Source organism: Phasianus colchicus, chromosome 3, assembly GCF_987193195.1.
Source record: "Phasianus colchicus chromosome 3, bPhaCol1.hap1.1, whole genome shotgun sequence".
Taxonomy (NCBI): domain Eukaryota; kingdom Metazoa; phylum Chordata; class Aves; order Galliformes; family Phasianidae; genus Phasianus; species Phasianus colchicus.
This window is the reverse complement of record NC_143438.1, coordinates 62974601-62999127: the sequence shown is the minus strand read 5'-3', so window position 1 is coordinate 62999127 and position 24527 is coordinate 62974601. Positions and strand designations below refer to the sequence as shown.

General features: G+C 35.8%; 1 protein-coding gene across 6 annotated transcripts in view; it reads left to right on the top strand.

The window, feature by feature from the left end:
* EYA1 (EYA transcriptional coactivator and phosphatase 1) overlaps positions 1 to 24527 on the top strand; it is a 127623-nt gene that overhangs the window by 82200 nt on the left and 20896 nt on the right. For all 6 annotated transcript variants that reach the window (XM_090137705.1, XM_090137703.1, XM_090137702.1 and 3 more), the window contains 3 exons: positions 1410 to 1552; positions 2728 to 2811; positions 9318 to 9407. In XM_090137705.1, coding sequence (XP_089993831.1) covers positions 1410 to 1552; positions 2728 to 2811; positions 9318 to 9407 — 317 coding nt within the window. The remainder of the gene's footprint in view (positions 1 to 1409; positions 1553 to 2727; positions 2812 to 9317; positions 9408 to 24527) is intronic.

Genomic DNA, 24527 nt, shown 5'->3' with positions numbered 1-24527 from the left:
TTGTTGTTTGGCATGCACAGAATCACTGGTTTGGGTATAGATTGTCTCTTTTGAGGACTCTTTGTTTTATGTTACGTACTAACTTGTTATTCTGCTTTGTTTGGTGTAGTCTGAGGTACTTAGCTAAAAGTATAGTGCGAAATACATAATATGTATGAATTTTAGTTATGTGTAGATTTAAAGACTGAATGTGAGGACTTCAAGACCTTATTCTTTAAACTGAGTACAAGCAACAATTATTTTGAGTAATTATGAGTATGTGCTGCTGCACAGATGTCCAGAGTTTCTTCCTTAATCTAACCTTTGACCTCAACAGGATGTTTTTTTAGGAAAAAGGATCATTTGTGTGAGAATTATACCTGTCCGTTCAAACTGGAATGCTATGACCTTGGCTGATTAAAAAAGTAAATTAATATTGATAAAAATATACATATCTCCTGAACTCTGTGAAGAGTCAATGCTAACTGAGAACTAAAGTTGATAAATACATTGTATATTGAAAATTCTGGCTGGCTTTAAAGAAAAAGATTTTATTTTTAGGAAAAAAATAATATAAAAATAAAATGTTTTCTGTGTGATCTTAAGGCTGCAAAAAGAAGTCTTGAAAGAGATGTAAAAAAACTCCCGAAGGGCATGGCACTTCTACTTACATGAATTAGGAAGGATAATTTAAGTGGGGTATTTGCTCTCTGAATGTTCAAGCACTGCACTGTTAATGGATGTTAGAGATAGCAAAACATCTTCCAACTGGCATATTTTCTTCTTACATAAGTAAATCATCTTTCTTTGTTTTTACCTACTAAATGGCAGTGAATATTTTGCTGATACGTAGTATTTGGTGTACAGTACTGTTCTTGAAGATACTCATTGAGTAGGCCTTTGAAAAATACTTTAAATATCTTCTCCACATTTGATGCATATTTGAAAGTTGTTCAACTATAGAACTTCTCCTACGAAGATAATAAAATTGTGTGCTACCTTTAGAAGGTATTGTATTGGATTAATCAGGCACAAATGTAGTCATCCAAAAGTAAAATGTCTGCTGGTCACCATGATGATTATCTTAAAACATGCTTGAAAACTCAGGATTAAATCAATCAAAAGTTTCCTTTTAGAGTATGATCTTTTCTTTGAAATCATGTGATCTTCTCTGATTTGAAGAAATGAAGATAGTTTTATTATTATTTTTATTTATTCACTGAACTAAATTATTATATCTTTGTTATTGTATGTAACCTGTTACTTGATTGAATTAATTTATGCATTAGCATTACCACTTATTATTGTAGTTTTAATCTTTTTTTTTAGAACTCTTCAGAAAAGATCCTGTTTTCAGTGTTATATCTAGAAAGAAATTTGAATGTTTTGGATTTAAGCTGAAAGGTAAAAATGTTATTTCTTTACTACAGCAGAATACAGTACAATTCACAGTCCATCAACACCCATAAAAGATTCAGATTCAGATAGATTGCGTCGTAGTTCAGATGGGAAATCTCGTGGACGTGGCAGAAGAAACAACAATCCTTCACCACCACCTGATTCTGACCTAGAGGTATATTGTGCTAGATGTTTTTGACATGTCATAGTTTCTCTTTTTATAATTATTATGCAGAGAGCATTATCATTTACAAATCACAAATAAAATGGCATTTGAGCCCTTTTTTTTTCTTTTGTTTGTTTTGTGTTTATTCTTCTTTTTTGTTGAAGATCTTGAAACTTTTATTCTAAAGAACTTTCTTTGTGAAGAGCACCTAATTTCTCAGAAAAATAACAGCATTCTTTCTCTTAAAAAAAATAAATAAATAAAAAGAGAAAAGAAAAAGAGAACAATAAGAAAAAAGCTTTTCCCAAATTGAAGTAAGGTTTCTCTTTGGGCAGGAGACACTTGTGGCACAATAGCAGTTTTTATTCTCTTTTGCTATGTTTGCATTTTTCTCAGTGGCCTGTGCTATATGTTGAGAGCACATCTCCAATGACTCGTCACAGCTATGAGTGTCCGTGCTGCATTACTTTTCCTTTCTGAAATTTAGCCCATTAGTTATCATGGGAAATACAATCCTACCAGGATTTAAAATACTTATATTTGAACACTGTATTTTTCATTAACATCATTTTATTAATGGTCAGAGGGCAAATTTAAAACACATTTTTTCTACCATCTGTAAGTGAAAGAATTATTTACTGACACCATCCTTTCTTACACAGGCAAAATCTAAAGTCACAATTTTAATTCTTCAGATACATAAATTCTATTAAACATAGGTTGAGAGGATTTAACTGCTTGTCAACAACTCACTAGTTTTATTTCGTTTTAGACATTATTGTCAAGACCAAATGTATGAAGACTTGCAGAAATATAAAATTCAGATGCAGAATATTTAATCCTGAGAGGCTTCTCTTAATTTCTTTCAGGTTCTATCTTACATCTGGCTTTAAAATAATGTATTGTACAATCTCATTTTCTCTGTATATTGGACTATGACTATCATTTTATTCTAATAGAATAATTTGATATAATAGCAATTGTAGTAAAAAGCTAACAGATTGTATTACCCTCTTCTGCAAAAACGTTAGTTCTGAAAAGAAATTGCAAGGAAGCTATGGTTCTAATATATAACCATTTCAATACAATTTTGTCATTTGTGCGCTTACTGATTCAAATTTAAACTTTCCATTTCAAGTATCGGCTTCACAGAGGAACACATTGATTTGATTCTCTTTTTACAGAGAGTATTCATTTGGGATTTGGATGAGACAATCATCATTTTCCATTCCTTGCTTACAGGGTCCTATGCTAACAGATATGGAAGGGTAAGTGTCAAGAAACTGATGGAAATTTTCATTAATATTTATTGTTTTATGGTTGATATGTAAGAAAAACAAGAACATTATTTTCCAGAGACCAAGCACTACTGGTGTTTCAAGACATAAAAATTCAAGGAGTAAAGCTCTTTCATATGTCCATTCTTTGTGTTTGCGTCATTAAATAATTAAACACCATTGGGAGTAATACTTTGACCACTTGAGGTTTTTTTGTTGATATAGAGTGTGTGATACCTGTTGATACCATCAAAATCTGCAAATATTTAGCTACTCTCAACTAGTGAGGAACTTCCAGGACTGAGCACTAAAATAACATTTTGGTCCTGAGCAGTCAGCAGTAGTCTGTACTCTGTACTGAGAAGCAAGGGTACGTTTCTGGATATATATGGCTGTAATAATCTGAACTTTTTTACCTCACATTTTTTTAATCTCTGTTTTGATTGATGTTTTTGAAAGCCTGGTTACGAGTCAAATCTTTCTATTATGCACAGTCTATAAATTGTAACTGAACTTATGGTTATGCCTGCAGACTGTGGGTTTCCTAGGTAATTCTCAGAAGAGAAGTGCTGTCTTAGGTGAATAAGAACAATTTACGATTGGAATGCCCTTGTGAGATCAAACTTTGTTTTTCAGAATTGTATTTGAAAGTTAACGGCTCAGCTTGTGCAAAAATCTGTGTTATGTCCTCTCATGCTCACCTCAAGTGAAATATAACTAGAATGTGAGGGTTTTTTTTGTTAATCTTCAAAAATATTTCACATACTGAATGACCAGATAGTTCTGTCTGACTTCATGTAATCACGTTGTCTTTTCATAAAGCTTATATTCATCACTAAGAAGTTTTATGATACAGCCAGTTGAGGGAAGGGTAAAGCTTCTGCTTCAGTTCAGATCATGCCTGGCTAAAGTTCTGCATTCTCCCTAATGGCTTTCTGCATCATAAAAATCTAAAGCAACACTTCTGCATAACTTATCTGGCATGTTCAGGTGTGTTGTGGTTTAACCCAGCCGAGCACCACACAGCCATTGGCTTACTCCCTTCCAGTGGTTATGAGGGAGAGAACTAGAAAAAAGTAAAATGGTTAGGTTGAGATGAAGACGGTCTTCTAGGACAGAAAAGGAAGGAATGGTAATAATAAATAATAACAACATATGTATACATGCACACAAAAAAAACAAGTGAGGCACAGTGCAGTTGTTCACTACCTTTTGATGGATCCCCAAAGAGTTCTCAGGCAGTGGCAGCTCCCTCAGCCAACCCCCTGACTTTTATTGTTCAGCATGACACAGTATGGTCATGGGATCATGAGATATGTATCTCATGGCATATGTATCGTGGGATATGCCTTTGGCCAGTTTGAGTCACCTGTTCTGGTTTCATTGCCTACCAGCTCCTTGTGTACACACAGCCTCCTATCTAGCAGAGCTATATGAGATGCTGAAAATCCTTGACTTCGTGTTGCTCAACAACTAAAACATTGCTGTGTTATCAGCACTGTTTTTCTCCTAAATCCAAAACACAGCATTATACCAGCTACTGTGAAAGACATTAACTCTATCCTAGCCAAAAGTAGTTCAAGGCGGTGTGATATATTTTCATTAATGTTTTGTATAATAGCAACCTACTTGTTTGAAGACTATACTTAGTTGTTTTCATTATGTGTACAAAAAGCAAGGATATTCAACAGCCTTGATTTCTTAAACGTTGCAATTTTATACTACAAAATCACCAAATCTGTGACAGGACAACAAGCCCTTGTGTTCACAGTACAAAAGTCCAACGTCAACAGAATATCACCACTTACTTTTGGGGACCAGAGTTCTGCTAGAAAAAGAACTGATTAGTTGTTGTTGAGAAGTACTTGTGTGAGCATATTTTTTCTTTTTCTAGTTTCCTGTAGAGTTTTTTTATAATTAGGGCCCGAATATAAATACCTTTTTTTGTTGTCTGCTTGAGGCTGAGGAAAGTGGCTGGCATTCAGCTCCTGAGAGATACAGATGCATGTGCTGCAAGGAGGTGGCTGCCTCCCAATGGCAGTTCCATCATTTTAACATTGTTTTCTCGATGTAGCTTTTGCTTGGCTGCCTCTGGTTGCATTGCATGTGGCAAAATACATAGACATCACTAAATGATGACTGATTCTATGATTTGTCAATCGCTAAGCTAAATCACCTGCCAAACATTGGTCAGACTGAGTTTTTTTTCATTATACTTGTTGCTATACGACAGCACATGCATACACATGTATACAAAGAGATACAGGGCATCATCTCTGATTAAAAAAAACCAACAATGCTTGATGTTAAGAGAGATGATAGCATTAGTGTTTATACTAAGAATTAATGCATTATGCACTGTGGATAAATATTAGAATGTTTTGGTGAAGGGTTGCAGTGTGCACATCCACTAAGAGGCAGTTGTGCAAGTGTGCTATTATTGCTTTGTTTTCACAAAGTTTCATTCATATCACAATTTTTCTTGGGTTATTAAGTGCCACAGAAGAATTTTAGAGTTATTTACAGCAGGGTGAGATGCGCAGTTTTTAAAGAGTGTTTCCTATTGATTTCTGGCCTTTAAAATCAGAATGCCAGGGGGATATTTTGTTGTTTACAACTGCTTTTTGAGCTATTTAACTTCACCCCTAATGTGTTTCTTCACTGTGGTTAGAAATAGAAATGTCCTTTTAAAAATTAAATCTAAGCTGCTCACATAATCATTAAAATACAAAAGCTGGAACTTCAAACGAACAAAAATGTCTTAATTAAATAGAGGATTTGGCAACTTGGCATTCAGCTCTTCTCATAATGCATGAGTGAGTTTCATGGTGAATGACTATGAATGATGAGCAGTCCTGTTGCTGAAGGGATAGGTTTTCTTTTCCTTATTCTCTTCCTCATTCCTCATAACTTCTTGTTTATGCCACCCTTTTCTGTATGTTCATATTTATTCATCTCTTTTTATCACCTGTACTCCTTGTGCTGCTATTGTGCTCTACTTTCTCCATACTCTTGTTCTGCAGTGTTGGAACAAAATAATACGCTTGTTTTGCAGTTTGTGCAATTATGGTAGACTCCGTTACTTTTTTATTTAAGGATTTGAATATTGTGGGTTTCACAGAAATGTATGAAACTAGTGGAAGAAGTGAGTTGTATGTCCAGAGTGGAAGGATGGGGAAAGGGAAAAAGGAAAAAAATACATTTTCATTTGCTTTTGAAAAAGATGTGTTGATCGAATATCAGGTTATCAGTTACTTTGATTGACACTGACCTACAAACAGTTTTGAGCCAGATAACAACTGGTGAAGTTTTGGAGTTTGGAAAGAATTTGGGACCCTTCTTTAGTGTCTAGAAGCACGTGGAAATACATCTTTGTACTTGCAGTAGTCTACTGTGGTCTTTACATTTCCATTTTCCATGAAAGCATATATATTCAGATGCTTAGGAACATTTTTTCCTTTAAATTATAAGTTATTTTAATATGGTTTATTATGTTTTAGAGGTAGAGAAAAGCAAAGCCTGGTTTCACTTAACCCTTCATTTGTGACCTGTAGGCTTAAGTGGAAAATAAGCCTTGTACCTAAAGTGAACTTTCCTGTTTTTCAGCTTCTTGTTTCTCCACAAAACAAAGAAATCAAGTGGGTAGAATTTAGAAATGACATACAGACAATGTTTTGGCTCCAATACCAGTATTCAAAAACAAGAGGCCTGCTTAAGCAGCTTGACGTTGGTATTTCTTTTCTTTAGCTAAACTGTACCTCCCCCAGAGATTTGTACCTGATTTTGACCATACCTGAAAAGACACTCAGGCTGAACCTGCAAATCCCGATAAATAAGAACAGATTGTTAGCTTTCCTGCTCATTGTGTGACACCTCACAATAATTAGTTTGCAATTAGTGGCTTAAGATTGCAAAAGAAGGCTTGGTATGAGATTTTTTTAAAACCTTATTCTAGCCTTGTCTTTTTAAAAAGTTTTCAGCCATCACTTTAATGACTGGCATCAGCATTTAATCTACTACAGAGCCTTAAACCAGAGCTTTTGTGCTTTTTGCTAGAACTGCTGCAAGATTGTAACTACGGAGACATTTAAAACCCTAATGTAGATAAGGCTTTTGCATCTATTAAAATATGTGGCTACCCAGAGCTGCAGCTTAACTCAGTTTCTGTGCGATGTGGGACTTTCTGTAGAACAAGATTTTGTTTAATCAAGGAATTAGGGTTACTTTGAAAAGAAACCTGTTTTGTTTTTTCTCTTCTTTTTTACGTTATTTAATCCGACATTTTCAGTATGTGCCAATGATTTTCTTATGTTTTTCTCCTAATTAAATTAACCTAGTAAATGACATTCTTTTAATATTACTTTAAAGAAATCCACGTTCTGTTTTGTCTACCTCTTAAAACACCTTTGAGTTAAATGGCATGCAGATATTTTTACCAAAAGCCATTCTTTTCAGACTCAAATGTGTAAGGAGAAACTAGTATAAATTATTAAGTCACACATAAATTAAAATTGAAAGACTTTATTCACAGACATTTCTTTAAAATTAACTCTATGCTGTGATGTATCCAGCTTTTCAAAATTGTTCCCCTTTTTATGAATGGAAGCTCCACATGGGTTTAATTGTAAAATGTTATATTATCACTTGATAATTAAGATGTAGCTAGCAATCTTCATTTGCATAGTAGACCCTTAGTCCTGCATTTAACTCTTTCTGTTAACTAGAGAAAAGCATTCTGTGGTATGACTTTTGGTAGTACTCAGGAAGAAGAGAAATACTTGCTTAGTTTAAAAAGGGGATGAGGAGCTGTGAAGAAAGGCAGTGCTGTAGCTAGGCTCAAAGATAGGCAGGAATGTGAGAGGTGAATGTAGCCTCAGGCCTATCTGGGGAGAGAACATCATCTGCCTTCCATCTTTCCTGCCTCCAGAAATAAAATAAGGGAAGACTTGTGGGGCAATAGTAAAATAAAAAGACAGAATAATTTTGCTTATTCTTTCAAATAAATTAATTCCTTTAATTAGGAAGCCAAATACTCTTCTTTTTTTTTTTTTTAATAGAAGACTAATTTTAAGGACGATGTCATTATAATGATCAAAATGGCATAATGCATTTTCTGCTGTCCTATTTAAGAGGGCTATTTTTGTGATGCTAGAAAACTTATTTACTCTTAGCCTATGGAAATTCAGAAATAGATGTTTTGTGTATTCCATATAGCTTAGTTTCTAAATGCTTCTTTCCAAAAACTCATTTCTTTCTGCTGGTTAGTTTTAGCTGTTTTGGTTTTTCCAGAAGGCAAACAGGCTGCTGGATTGCCATTCTTTTCCAACTGTTTGCCACTGACACATTTTACCTTTTGACCAGCAGTTACAGAAAAATGTTTGAAAGTTCAGAGATCATGTTGAAACATCTATTAATTTGATTGAGGGGTGGAAAAAGAAACTAGGGACCACATCTTTTGGTATTAACTCTGAGTTGTCATCAGTTTTAGAACATTAACTTATTTTAAATAAAGTTTATGCTGTCACTTCTGCAGTTTTATTTAAAATACAATACCTAACAAGCTAATATTGGTAATAATAAAATAAAAAAAATAAAAGAAGGTGTTGTGAGAGAATACATGTTCTTTTGAACTTGTGCTTCTGTGTGGTTGGATATATTTGGCCTATAAATGAGAAATTGTGTATCAAATACATGTATTAGACTTTCTTCTCAATTTTTTCAGATTGAAAATACATAAAACATACAAAAAAAAAATCAAAACAAGACAAACATCTGTAATGCATTTCATAACCACAGTGCTGAACATGCTTTTTGAGTTTATTAGCTCAGTAAGGAATAAGTTGTTATGGTAATTTCAGTAGAGAAGTTAAAGTGTGTTATGTATTAATAACAAACAATAGATTTGTTCACTCAGTATGGGTGGGCCTAACAGAGAGCATAATCAAAGTGTGCTTTTGTGGAGAATCAAGGAGTGGTTTTAAATAAAACTGCCATTTGTAAATAAAATATTAATGGTGATCTGCTTTAAAGTCACTAGGTATTCCAAGGACCAAATCCTTTCATCTGTGACCGGTGTCTCTTCATTTTCAATAATGATAACATTATCTTGTCCTCAGTTATTGCAAAATTTGTAAACAGTTGCAAAGTCTGTAGAAGTGTAGGGAAAAATGCATTTGCTACTGATGGAATCCAGCATAAGTCCATGTATGGATGTGCAAGGGTGACATAAGGGTGTGTGGACACAAGTGTGGCCACAGAAGTCTTACTGCAGAACTATGGCATTAGTCACATTAAAGACAAATTTGAGGATTACTTTAATCCTTACTATGGGATTATACAGTAGCTGAAATAAAAGCAAACACATGGATTTTACATTTCATGCATCAGATAATCTTTCTTGAAAACCAGTTCTTGTCATTTGTATTCTACTGTGTAGAATGTAGCATGTACCATGTTATGCATGGTATTGACAGTGCACTCTTAATTTCTTCTTTAAGGATCCACCCACCTCAGTGTCTCTTGGACTTCGAATGGAAGAGATGATTTTCAATTTGGCAGACACGCATCTATTCTTTAATGATTTAGAAGTAAGTGTTCATTATTTTAAAACACAGAGGTTTGTTAACATTTGTCTATTTTTACTTGTTATTAGATGGCTTGGCAATTATTTTTGGCTTCAGAGTTTTACTATGGAAACGTTTAGAAAAATCTGTGTAGTTTAGTCATTGAAATTTACAAAGATATCTACAGTAAATGTGCTGGCATTCAAAGGTTGCAGTAGTAGAAGTTCTAGGCACTTTTTTTTCCCCTCACAGGTCTTTGTATTTATGACCACAGTAGACAAGTTCTAGAAGTGGATGCACAGAAAGCATCTATAAATACTAGAATGCAATAGGCTACGTAGATCATTAAATATTAAACTTCAGCTTCTATAAACAGTTAATGGCTGGGTAAAGATTTCTCACTTATATCTTACTGTGGGAAAGGATTACCTTAAACCCCAGGGAAATCATTAATGTTGTATGTGTTGTCCATCTCAGTGGCTTATCACTCTGGCTCTTCAGTCCTTCCCAGTGGCAGGTCCATTTGTTATGTACTAGGGTTTCTCTGCCGCTCATGCCCCTCCTTTGCAGTGTGCTGTGAGGGGTTGGTGTCAGCATGCCAAGGGCTTTTTCAGCATGTATAGAGTCTGGTTTGGCAATTCTTGTGAAATTGCTCTGAAACTATCCAAACTGCTGAAAGAGACTGTCACCATAGTGCCTGGCTGTTTCGTCTTAAAAGGGAAAAAAGCCATTTCTGATCATATTTTAATAACAAGAAAACATGAAAACAGTCAGATTTCTTTCCCATCATAATGAAGACAGCTGTTTATTTAAAATCCAACTGTTAAGCAAGCTTGTGGTGGGGCTGCCAACACACATTAATCATCAGGTTGTTGTTTTGCTAGATTTTAGAATAGTGTGTTATTCCAGACAGGCAAAAGAATCTAAAAGATTCAAACGCAACATTTGCTGATCAAAGTTAATTGGCAGCAATTGGCCTTTAAATATTTCCTGATGTTTCCCTTTTCAAAATCAAGCAAAATACACCTTATTTAATAGATGAGCCAAAATCATTTGAAAAATGCCAGTGTGTGATAGACCTCAAATGTGGTTTGTCCAACATCTGTCCTATATTTTGATTTCTTTTCATCTAAGAAGAAACCACTCACAGATGATTTGGCATCTTTCAGTGTAATGAAATTATTTAAATGTGTTTTATTTCTTCTTTCATTCCTTAGTGGAGTATTTATTTTTATACTTGTGATAAAAAAGATGATTTCTTTACATTTTGTAGTGTTGATTTCTTTCATTGAGGTAGCTTTATGTAAAGATTGTACTGTTTTGGATACAAGAAATGTAATTAGTGAGTTACTTGCATAGGATTAATTTTTTCAGATTTGTTGAAAAGTATAACAATGCTAGTTGTTTTCCAAATCTGTTTCTGATTTCTAGATATATTTCAATTTGTCCAGAGCAGAAAAAATGAAGTACTACTATATTTTAGCAGCATATTTAATAAAGTTCGGTGTGTTTTCATTTGCTATGCATAGCCAGATGCTTAATAGTCTCAGCTTGATATGTGTCAGTGACTTTAATGGAAGTTAACCAACTAAATATTAGGGATAGCAGATTATCTTCTGATAGTTGGCAAGTTACGCTCTTGACACACAGTACAACAGTTTATTCACAGAAGAACTTTGAAATATGGAAAAAACAGTTGATTCAGATAACTCACAGAAGCAAGAAGCTTAAATGAACTTTGTTCTTTGGACTTCCCCTGTAGCAAAGTGGTTTCTCTTGAAGTTCCATATGCGAATGTGGTTGTCCATGAAGGGGCATTTCCTCCTGGACCTTCAGTTTGTCATTGAGTGTCACCATTATTATCAAGGCCTCTGTGACTCCCAAGGCCTGTGGCCTCAGGCTTGGTAGTCTGGAATTTCAGGCTCCCAATACTTTGACAGTTTTCCATCAAAACTGTTTTGGCTTGGCTGTGCCCAGACTTAATGCATCTGTTCTTGCTGTTGAAGGACTGAGTTTGGAATGTCTCTTGGTGTCCTTGCTCAGGGCTAAGGCTTTTAATTCATGTATATGAGACTGGGCTCTGACTGAGAGGTCTGTAAGCAGCTATGCCAGTGAGCCACAGAAACTGGGTATTCTTGGCTGAAAAGAGTATGAAGAAAGACAAACCGGCATCTGGAACATGCCTGACAGCACAGAAACATCTTTGGGTCTAGACATAATCCAAAGCTGGAACCTGAAGGCTCATGCTTTCCTCACCCAGGCTCAGAGAGAACCCTTCCTGACATACAGAAAGGCTGGGTTTTCAGGCAGGCAATCATCTGTCATAACTTTGGCCTATGATGCACATTTTTCCAGATACCACAAGTTCATCCCATGCTTTCCAGAAAGCTCTAATCAGAACAGTTCTCTTGTCATCCAAGTTGAGGGCAATGTGTTTCTTCTTGAAAACTGTGGCAGGCATGATTTACATTTTAAATGCAAAGGACATAGTTGCAGTCATGATTTTCAAAGGATCACTTGATTTGTGTTACCTAACTACTTTTCAAATCTAAGCCTAGAGGTTTCCATAATTTTATTAGGTGAAGCTCTAAATCTCTGCAGTTTTTTTAGTTTGTATAAAGTGAGTCATTGCCAATGTGTACCAGTGGCATTGAAAACTTCAGCGTACCCGCTCTAATTCAGTATGGGATTTGGAGAGGTAGATGAATCAGCTAGTTTCCTAAATGTTGGTCTTTAGGTAATAACAACAGTAGTAATACAGACGTTTGTTATTGGTATTTTTTAAAATTCAATGAAAAAGTTCTTTGCGATTTCACTGTCTAGCTCTAAAGTCGATATTCTGCTATTAGTGTGTGAGTTGTACTTGGATTTACAATTACTGATTGCTCTCTTTGTACTATTTCTTGGATTATTTCTTCAAATAGAAAAAGAGATGGCTCATTTGCTTCACTATATGCAAACATATTTTTTGTAATTGCTTCTAAATTGATGCAGATAATTTGAAATCTTGAAGGAACACTTATAAAATCTAATATTAAAGATATATGACAAGTATTTTAACACATTGAAAATAAAATATTGTTACTAATGTATAATTTGATCTAAGGGCCATCAAAAGCAATGATTTACTGGATTAATAGTAATTTTGCAGTGGTATTATAGAACCATATAAGGCCAAACATTAGAAAATAAGTGCAGTATTTCCAAAATTTATATTTTGAAGTCTGCATTTAGGCTCCATAATAAAAGTTCGGGTTTTCAGTATTGAAAATCATTATTTAAGCATATAATATTCTACAGTAGAATTTTAATTGTGCACAGGAGGGAAAAAATACATTGATGTAGAGCTCTCAAGAGAACCAAAATTATCTCATCGGGAAAGAATGTCTGATTTTTACATGCTGATTATGTTGTGATAGGGATAATAAGGTATAATATTTTAATGGAATGTATGGAGCAATTACGCATATTAGGTATTTTAGAATGTATGCTCAAGTGTTTTAGGGAAATTAAGAAGCTGATGATAGGACTGAAATATGACATCTACCTATTGCATCTTTAAAGATTGCATACATTTGCGTATGTATGCTGATCCTCTTAAAAGATTAGTTTTCTCATTTCTTTGGCATATTAGGTGCACATTATAACTAGGTATGCTGAAGGAAGAATTGGTGGTTGTGACTGATTATAAATGTCCTATTTCAAAAAGTGAATTCAGTCTTTTGCAAACTTTAAGATGATTCATCATTAGATCTGTAGCTCTAGAGAGTTATAATTCTATTTATTGAATCTGGAGATGTCAATTTATTCATTACACAAGCATTTGAAGCCTTTTTTTTAATCTTATCTAATGCTTCTTATAAATAAGATTTTTTTTTTTTAAGTGTTGCATATTATTAAAATAATTAAAGTCCAATTATTTGTAGATTTTTGTTGGGGTTATTTGTTCTTCTATTTTAGGCTTTTTACTACTGTTCGTTCATTTCAGGTTTTGCGGATGAACTCAAAATGAGTTTTTATAAGTTATGAAACTATTTAAAAAATATTCTGGTGCCCAAAGAAATGAATTAATGTATAAGGGCACAGTAATGATGGTTAGCATCCATTCTCTTCCATCAGTGAAGGACATATCCTGCATTGCTCATGGCCTAACAATTTACTTTTGTTTGTGAAGGCTCTGTATGCAAAGTGATGATATATGTATAACTGACACTTATGATGAGTGGCAGTATGGTATGAGATTCTAAGCAATTTTAGTTGACGTATTTCTCTTACTAATAAAATAAAAGAGAATGCTGTCAGGCAATGCTGTTGTTCAGTGATTATTATTTGTTTTATTTGTTTCTTTTTTTTTTTTTTTAATTTGCCACTATAACAATAAAAAGAAAGAGTAAATAAGGACGATGGGATAGGTAAAGGCTTGTCACTGCAGTGGGGATCTATTATAACTTCTCAGTTCCTGGATGTTAATTGTTGTCTTCCTGATGGATATTGAGAGTATAGTTCTTTCTCTGTGACAAAAAGAGCAGTGTAACCTATTTATGGTTACAATACAAATTTTTCACTACTTCAGATTAAGGAAAGTTTAAGTCGTATTACTGTGAACTGACCCTCCGGAAAGTCACCCACATTGGTTTTGCATGCAGTTTCTGTGATGTGCTCAGAGCCAAGACTGTTGGATCTGCAGTGCTGCTTTCCCACACCTGTGCCAGGCAGCCCCCAGCTCCTCTCTGGCCTCTTTTCTGCTGCAGTCGCAAAGTTTAGGAAGTCCCCCAGGCTCTACTACCTCATTGGTCCCTCTTAGGCTTTAATAAAGTTGAATTGATGCAGAAACATTTTACAAATCCTACATTTTACATATAAAGTAGCATACCCAGCTCTCCTGAAACACTGAGACTTAATTGCATAGATGCTTTTCACAGTTTGAAGCAAAAAATAACTATACATTCTGTGGTGACACTAAACCCAGAAGAATTGCTACAAGAGAGAGCTCAAGCCTAAGAAAGCAAACAGGTAAAATCTCTCACAGCAAACATGAAGTGTGATCCCAGAACAAAACTTCTCCAAAATTAGTCCCTCTTTGGCCCTTGCCTTCAATTCTTACAGGTGAAACAAGGCTGCCTCCCTGCTGTTGGAAACATATGCACCATATAAATCACTTCTGAGCATCAAGGAGACCTTTTCTTCATGACAGGGATGTATATTCTTCTTTTCTTTGGTCTGAGAATTTTCTCCTTTGTAGGTCTTTCAGTAACACCACAGGAGACTAAGTGACTTTGCTCCCAGGTCCTTCAGTGACCATGCATACAGATATGTCCCCAGCGTACCATGCAGTGCCCTGCAGGAATGCCTTTGAAGCAATAATGCCATATGTTCTGGTTCTTTAATCTGAAGGAGAAAGGGAAACTACTTCCCCTCAGACCTGAGGCTTTAATATAGCACAGATCCAGGCTGGTAACTTCTCACAGTAGCACTCTGAAGCATAATTTGGGATTGTAGGCATTATGATAATACGCATTATTGAATAATAACCTTCATCAGACTTATTGTGTGCAGGTTACTGCACATCTGAAAGAACCATGACCACTGGAGGGTAATACACTGTTTTTTCTCAAACATTTTTAGCACATCTGTTCCTAGAGTCAAGTAATCTAAGGAATAGAACAACTTGGATGCAAGCCAGCCTTCAAGTGCAGGCTTTGAGTGAGTTCCAGAGCAAGCTGAGAAGACAGGTTGCCCATGATTAGCAGTTGAAAGTCACAAAATCCACAGAGTCACAAAATTACAGGGGCCGAAAGGGACCTTTAGAGATCATTGAATCCAACCCCCTTGCAAAGCAGTCCCTCTACAGCAGGCTGCACAGGTGGGCATCCAGGAGAGTCTTTGAATATCTCCAGAGGAGAGCTACACAACCTTCCTGGGCAGCCTGTTCCAGTGCTCCATCACCCTTACTGTGAAGAAGTTCCTTTGCATGTTGGTGCAGAACTTCCTATGCCACAGTTTATGGCTGTTTCCCCTTGACTTGTCCCCACAGACTGCTGAAAAGAGGTTGGCCATGTCCCTTTGACCCCCACACTTAAGGTATTTATAAACATTAATAAGATCACCTCTCAGTCTTCTTTCCTCAAGACTGAACAAACCCAGGTCGCTCACTCTTTCCTCATAGGGGAGATGCTCCAGGCCCTTTATCATCTCTGGACTCTCCGTTGCACTCTTCAGGAGAGTCCAGAGGAGTCTATCATTTAATCCCTCACACCTTGTGGCCAAGTCACAGTGACAGGTGTGTCAGGTCTGATGTTGCCTAGGTTGAAACATGATGAAATTAGGCAGAGGTGCACAGTGATGGGAGTTGGCAGAACCAGGCAGAGTGAAGAAGTGGAGGATTGGCAAGGCATGGTCACCATGGGAAAAACTTGCTCAGTTCCTCTGCATAAAAGAAATCAGATCAAAATTGTTTTGTGTTTGAGGCCATGCTTCTCACCCTGTACGTTTAGAAGATAAGCTTTTGCTGACATTATTAAAAAGCAGCTTTTGGTTGTTCTTATTTTGCATACATTCTTGTGTAGAATGCAGCAGCATGAGGTTTGTTTTTGTGGTTGCCACTACTTTGCATGCGTGAATCCCTTTGTCTGCAGATAAGGAGGATGGTAAGGATGGTATCTACAGATACAAGGGTGATGTTTCCATCAGAAAGAACTGAAGAGGGAAAGGGCACAGGAAAAGGGCACAGATGAGTCTGGTGGTTTTTGCTGCTTGTTGTATTGTTGCATTGTATCAGTTGTTGCTGACTCTCTAACAATCCTTTTGCTTGGTCTCTTTAATGTCTTACTAGAAACACTCCAGCAAACACATACTCTCTATGCTCATATGGTGAGAAAATGAATGTATTCAAATAATGTTAAAAAAAACAAAGAAAGAAAAAGAAAAAAGGGGGAAGAGGGGGGATAACAAATAGTTTTCCAAGAAAACTTTTCCAGTGGTTTTGGTTGTATTTTTTTTTTAATTATTTATTTGTTATTTTGGTAAATTGCAGTTGTTCAAGTTCAAGCTATTATACATTTGAAGGAAAGTTCATTTCTTTAAACAAGAGGGACAAAAATGTGTTTAGAGCAGAAGCTATCTGTCTTCACCAATGACTGCAGTGTTCTAGTTGTCTCTGTTTGTGGACTGGTAGTCAGAATGAAATCCATGTACTCTACCATCTTGTAGTGTGGCTTCTGTTTGTGATGTCTAGATATTGCTGCAATACAAATGAGCTAAACAGTAATTAGACATACATAGAGATGAAATGCATTGGTATGCAAATCGCCCAGTATAGCATATTTTGGTGGCATATGTGATTAGATTTGGGAGTGGCAGCAAACTAATTCTTAGTGGTGTTAAGTAATTATTACCAGATAACAAAATGTTTTGCCCAAATTGCATACTCAAATGTCTTCCTTCAAGTAAAAGAATTAAATTTCTTGTGCCCTTTCCAAGAAACCATATATCTAATTTTGAGGTGTTTCTTGTGACTACATTAGTGCCTGCCCATGATAGCTTGGTTCTGAGGAAACAGTTGCAAGCATTTGCCAATCCAGGAGATTCTGTAGTGAAGGGCAGCAGTAAGGTACCTGGAAGTCAATGTGATTATCAGCATTAAAGCAGTATAGGCAGGGTCTGTTACTGGAATCATAGACCAGCCCTGGGTTTGGCAGCTTTCATTGCAAGAAAAGCATTGGAAACATCAGTTTCTGTCCTCTGAAGAACAACATCCAATTTCTTATCTAATAAATGATGTCATAGTTCTTTAAAAATTCTCCTATAATAAATAATGAAACAAATTGTTCTAAAAAAGCCTAAGGCTCAAAGGCAATGAAGAGATAGTGCAGTCAACAACTTTGCTTTTGTAGATAATCCATTATCAGATTTCAAAACACTGACTTGCTACATTGTTGACCCATATAAACTCTTGCCCTTAGTGAATTCCTCCTTTTGAAAGATTGCAGCATCCCTGCTACTTGCTAAAGAGCTTTTTCTGCCAGTGCAGACCTTGCCCTAAGCACAAACATGATACGCTGTGTGATGGTTCAGCATGTTGGTTCCAAAACCAGGTAATAGTTCTTCAGGGATTCATCCAGAAGGCCTTTTAGTGCTAGAAGTGTCATTTCAGATTTTAATAGGCTCTTTTTATTATTTAACTCATTCCAGAAGTCTGAAATATTAGAAATTGATGCCAAATAAATGAGTACGTAGTTGCTACTAATGGTAAAAGCAGTTAATGTTGCTATTAATTAATGTATTGCTTTCCACTTATTCTTTTGTGGACACTTTTCAGCTTCTAGTATTTCAGGGAAGTGATGTGAATAAAATGTTTTTTACATTTTCTCTAAACATTATGCATATCACTGGAATAAAAGTCTGTCTACTACTATAGCTGTACGTTCTCTAGTTATGACTGATTCATAACGCATTCATAAGTTCCTGAAGTAATCCATTATTGCTTAATAACCAAAAAATCTAAATAAAATTTCATGAATTTGAATGACGTTCCTGACCAATCGTTTTTGTGTTTGGATTTCTGGTTTAGCTGACAGATGTGTAAAATCTCATACATCCAGTCACATCCCTGGTGCAGCTGCAGACGCTGTAGAGAAAATTACTCCAGCTAAGTTCAATATTAATTTACACTCAAATATCTTTCCCAGTCCACACTTTCTGATCATGTAACGCAGTTAATTTATGCTGATTCCACAACTTGCAAGCAAACCTTTCTTTTTTTTTTTTCCCCCACATAAATGAACTTTTCCAGTGCACAGAAGACAAACTAGAGAAAGAACATAATTGTTTCATTCAAAAAATTGTCTCCTTGTTGATTTGGGTACCATCTAAAACAGCAAGCCTCAGGTTTGCATTATTTGAGTTGATGTTTTAAGTGGCTTAGTCCCTGAAGAATTTTATGAAAACTGGTCTTACATGCCATTTTTCAGACTGAGAGCATGCTAGCCTATCTTCACATAAATACAAATATTTGAAACCGTATCAGCAGTTTGCATGGGTGGTTGTTTCTATCAACCTCAGTGTAGTTTTAGCATGAATTTGTAATGTAACTGCTGCAGTCGTCTGGTGTCTTGAGAGATATCATTCAGTTTGTGCTGGGCTGTTTACTTATGACAACTATGACTGTAGTTGAAATTGTAAGAAGATCTGCACGTGTGTATTTTAAAGAGATTTGTTTGTGCTTTTTTTTTTTATTTTATTTATTTATTAAATCATATTCAAATGTTGTTACAGGGATAAAAATTAAGAAACGTCTTTCATTCATTTTCTTCTAAAAAGCACGAAAGGAGTGCTTGAAGTCGGTTCCCAAAATGTTTGAGTTTCATGGTCTCAGGAGATTTCTACTGTTTCAGTGTGGTTACAATAAGGCCTCTATCTGAATTTCATCCAGTTCAATGGTCTAATGAAACTTTAAAGAAAGGGGGGAGGGGATTGCTCCCTTCACTTACTGCAGTATCACTTCTATTTTGCTGTGTTTTAAAGTAACGTTTGACTTCTGTTAATTTTATTTTGAAAGTTTGTCTTTAGATATGGTCAGGAAGCTGAAGTGAGCTAACGCGGTTGTAATGTGTTAAAGTGTGAGTATTTAAAGAGGATTTAAGAAATGTAAATGGAAAGCTTAACAAAAGAAACAGTAAGTTATTGAGGTAACAAAGTTTTTGCTTTATTTTTTCCATGATCCTTGCTCAGTCAGACCTGAGCAGGCTGGGCAGTCACTGCTGTGTTTCTGAACATTACCTGAAGTATTGTGCAGCTGTGAGGTTTTAGCTCTTAAATGTTCAGTGACAGCAGAATACAGACTGCTGACATGAATGCTAAGCTTAGCTGAAATACTCTTGCCACAAGAAAGATGAGATACAGCTAAGCAAATGATCCTTTCTAAACTGTAGAAAATCTTTTCAATCAGTTAAAGGATCTCCTCTTTTTCTTTCACATATTTTACATATTCGCATTGCAAATGTAAAGTCTGGATACCCAGGGGAATAACTTGTTCCCTAACTTTGCTGGGAATGGAGGAGAGCCAACTGCAGCAACAATTAAAATTTTCTAAGAATTTTCTCTAACTGAAGAGTTTAAAATATTCCAATACTTGTTTATTGGAAAAAAAAAGGTGTATATATTTCTTAAAAATAGGTTGACAGATCCAAAAATCCCATTATGGACTTCTCCCATTGGACTTGTCCAAATGAATAAAGTAAAAATTCAGCTCTAATTATCTACAAGTAAGGGTTGGAAAAGAGTGGAAAGACTCTATAATTTTAAATATAACCTTGTATATTAAGAAAAAAATGAATACTGCTTGGTTTATTCTGCATCAGTCTTTTTTTTTTTTTTAATTAAGAAAATACTGTGAAAACATTATTTTAAAAGCTTGCCAGCAACAAAAATGCTTTGACTAGAGCATTAAACAAGCACTTTGGTAATATAGCTTTTTTATATACACTTCATATGATCACGTAAGGGGTTAAGCTATGTGATTTCAGGATAAAAGGTTTCCTGAGTTGACTATTATTCCTATGGTCTGCCAACAACTTTGCAATAAATGGAATGATTTTTATGGGAATGTGGTTATTCACAGCAAGACTACAGTTGGTGTCAGTATGAAAAATTCTTCTTTAGTAGATTCTCTCAGCAGGGATAACAGATCTGAAAGAAAGGCAAAAAGTAGTTACAGAGAACTCTGGCTGGTGTTGGTGACAAATTGTGTTTACAAAACGGGATAACCCATTATAAAAGAAAAAATCAGAACAACAGTAAATCAGAGCCTTGCTCCTTTAAGCGCTGCTGTTCCAAAGCAAACTACTTTTGATAGTGTGTGTGTATTGTTTAATAGCTCCCATTTCTCTTGCTCATAAAGCAAATGAGACTTCTTGGTTTTCATTTGCAAGGGTGTAAAATAATTCTTCTGAGATCAGTAAACTTATTGCAGATTTATAGCACTGTCCTTGTGATAACATAAAATATTTGTATGTACAAATTAGAATAATTCAAGAGAAAGGAGAATTTTTTCCTTTGATTGGACATTTAATATTATAATTCTTAGTCATATTTATAATGTTTAAAATTATAATTTCACAGTATCCCTTTTTATTACCCTCTTTGATTTTTGAAATAATATTATTAGAAGGAAAATGTGATGGAGGGTGAGTTAACGTATTAATGAACTTAATTGCCATCAACAGTTACTGCACTTAGATTCTGTTTGCGACGGTCTTTCAGAATGCTTCGATGATAAAGTCATTGGTTCCATCTGCAGCACCTCCCTTAGAACAGGTATCATCACCCCTTTGAGATGAGTAGTGAAGTTGTATAGAAATTAATGCAAAAGCCATGCAGTAACTTCATGGGTTTAAATTGTTCAGTCATTCATAAAGAAACTTGTTGAAAGATGGAGGGGAATGTTACTGTTTGGGTTCGGATGTTTTTTATTTGGAGCTGTTTAAGATGTAAACATGGCATCTTGGAGTGCTTCCTGCTCTTTTGTTTCTCTCCAGTACAGTTGCCCCTGTTCTATTTGAAACATTTTGTTTGCAAACTAGACTCAGAACAATACAAGACCTCAGTGTAACACTGTGAGATGAATTTGCTTTGTTGTGCTGAGTTCTGAGCAAAGAAAATCAACCAGGCTGTGTCCAAGTCAGATAAAAAAAATATTTATCTAGCACACAGAGACAGTGCTGTTGATGGGTGGAGATTAACACCTCTTGAAGAAAACAGGTGGATTTACTGACTAAGAAGTAAATATTGACTAAGATGATGCCAAAAGAAAATATATTTCTTAAGAACATTACATTAAATTTTCTCTCAGGCTGGAAACATGTCAGGTTCATTTCTTCATAATGTAAGTGGCTTCCTGAGAAATGTTTAGAAGCCAGTCTGTGAAAGAAATATTTTTGTATGAAAGTGGATTTCAAGAGAGCGTGATAGCAATGCAGCTGAGAAGAACAGAAACAGCTCTTAATGACTGTTGAATGTAATCATTCATGTTGGTCATGTGGATATTTATTGCTAATAATACCAGTGTTGGAAATATAACAGTCCAGCTTGTCATAAAGTGATAGGTTTTGCAGTATGGTCTTCATTTAGTAATGAAGACTAAGACAGAAGTTCATATTTGGATTGTTAGGTCTTGTTCTACAACAAATAATTGGTTTCCTTGAGGCATCTGTCTGATTTTGGCAGAGTTAGCCTGGCTTGGAAGATGGATCCTAGCAAGTCTTGGTGAATGCTTTACTTTCCTAGTGGTTACCTGGATGTTGAATAAGAAACGACTGTAGCCATCTATTACAAAAATAGGTAGGAAGGAATGTAGAGCATGCTGAAAATAGATTTCTGGGCAGTCAGACTGAAAAAATAGTTGGATTACAGGACAGGCTGTTGAAAACAGTTTATTGCTGATGAGATATAATGGATGGTTGCAGAGAACACTTCAAATAGAACTGGCTGAATTATCTCCCTCTCACTCCCAAATACTTTAAGGATGGCAGCTGACCTAATTCCTGGTTATCCAGAATAGAGCCTGAGTCACCCAGGAGCCTACAGGGGAATATCTGTTCAAAAATGCCTTGTCTCATTTTGACTGAAATAAAGAGCGCATCCTGACGTTTGCAATGTCTGTACCAGGAACTTCCTGACCAGTCTATGGCTAGATGTGCTTCATGAGGATCCCATGATTTAACTTTCAACAGGTTGCGTTCAGCAACAGAGATTTCTAGGAAAACACAATGTGATAATTTCAAGAACTTCAGTAAGGAGGTTTTTGTTTGTTTGTTTGTTTTACAGCGCTGTATTTCTGTTTAGATACAAAATTAGTTTTTAAGGTATTTGAAGTCCTTCGAAGGGTCAGAATTTTCATTTTCTAATGAACCAATGACTGTGAACTCCCTTCCAGCAGGCACAGCAGTAAAGTTATCTTAGCTGAGACACAAAGCCCATTTGCATTTGGTTTTCCACAGTAGCAATCCAAGAAAAGCTCAGTTTCACTGCAGGAAGGAAGTAAAGAAAAGAAAGGAAATACAAACTAAGGTAAGGAATTTTTCCTGATATGTAAGTGAGGGGAATGACTGGAAACATTTTTTCAAGTGCACGATACTGCAACCATGGGTGACTTGCAGAAAGTTCATGAAATTCTGCTTCATGAATGTTGAGCTAAATTAGACTGTTCCTGTAGCTGTAGGTAAATGAACAGAAAAGGAAGACAAAGTATTTGTAGGCAGAACTGTGGCTTTGCTGATGAGTGCAAAGCCCATCTGAAATGCATGATGCCTGGCTCTTGTGGAATGCACTGCTGTGCTTCATGAGTATGAGCATTAGGAATAATACCACCTCCATAGGTTTTGTGAGAAAATCATTCCTACAGGCTTATGCAGTTATTAACCGCATAAGTTCTTTCCTTTCATGGGATCAGAGATGAGCACCATCACACTAAGTGCTACTGAAAATTAGCCCTGTATGATTTCCTTTCTCAAGAGAATCAGATGGAGTGATCTTCACTCACATGTAGCTCAGCTGAAATGCATGATAGCCTACCAAGTTCATAGTATTAGTTACCACCTAATTTACCTCCCTGTTGCTTCCCCCGTTGTGTAAGTGTAAATGCTGTACAGGAGCCCTAAAGATCCTGCCCAGCCAGCTAGCATCCCCAGAGCTTTGGCAAAACAAATGTCATCCTCTGCTTCAGCTGGGCAAGACAGCATTGCTTCAGACTCCCTGCTTCTTGTGCTGAGCAATAGCATAGGGACCAACATCTACCCAGCAGCATCTGGGGAGGAAAAGAAAAGGAAGGAGAAAAATGCAGCGTTGTGCAAAGCTCTTCAGGCTGTCCATCAGAGCAAAACTTTTATCTGCTTGCACTCAAAAGGTTATGGCAGAGAACTTGAATCCCAGTCTTGGTCCCGCTAGCAGAGAATGACAAGGCTGGGAGGCTCACTAGCCCAAAGTGTGGTAGCTTTCATTTGAACACAATTACAGTCAACAGCACCAAGGCACCACGTGTTGAAATGGTCACACAGAACTGAGAGAGAGCTCACATCTTCTTGTGAAGAGCTTCCACGTGAACAGCAACAACGCTCTCATTTCCTGAGAGGAGTGCCATTGCTTTCAGGCTGTTGTGAAAACTTCAGTCATTTTGTAAGTTTAATTTTGTAATTGTTTGAAATGTAAATATATTTGAAAAAACTTCAGCACATAGTTTCAAAAAAAAAAAAAAAAAAAGGAAAAAAAAGGTATGTGCTCCTGAAAGTGTACTTTCAAGTTGGTACATTTGGAAATAATTTATGACATGCTGACCAGGTTCATGACTGTTGTTACTTCTTTAAATACGTTCATATTTTATTTTCAGTGGTTTTCATTAGTCATTGGTAGTTGGTCTTTTTTTTTTTTTTTTTTTTTTTTTGCAGAAGTATACATCTGTAGATAACATGAATCATGTCATAAAGAAGGTATTTACAATGTGAAGTGTTGAACTTTGAAAATAAAGTAAATTTGACATTTTGAACCTAATGCTGTCCTTTCCAGGAGTGACTCAAGCTCTTTAAACAGATAAACTCGAGTCATAGTTAGCCTTTTCAGTCTGGTAAATTTTTTTCTCTGACATGTCCTCTTGCCTTGTTTTACCCTACAAAATATATGGAAATAGAATAACAGATTTTTCTGTCAGAGTTCTGGCAAGAGTTTATTGTTGGTCTGACACTCTGCATCACAGAGCAAGTGAGAAGTCACAGGGGTTGAGAGGACACACTTACTGTGATTGTCCTGAGGTATGGTTTTGCAGTTTGATATATGCCTTCAACAGAAAATACTAAAATCTTAATGTTGGGTATACTGAGAAGTATTCTAAGTGTATGCAAAGTAATGTCAGTTCTTGAATACTTGAAGTGAGCTAAAGAAAACTAGCAAAACACAGTTTTCTTTAGCTGTGGGAATGTAACTGGCACATCGTGGTTGCTGTAAAAGTATTTCTTTAGATCATGTTTTATTTTAAATTGGATTCTCCCAGTTACAAGGTGCAGTTGAAATGAAAATGTAAACCTTGATTTTAGTGTAGCTACTGCAATAAAGTTGCATAATAAAATCTGTATTTATTTTGGAGCAAATACTGTTTAC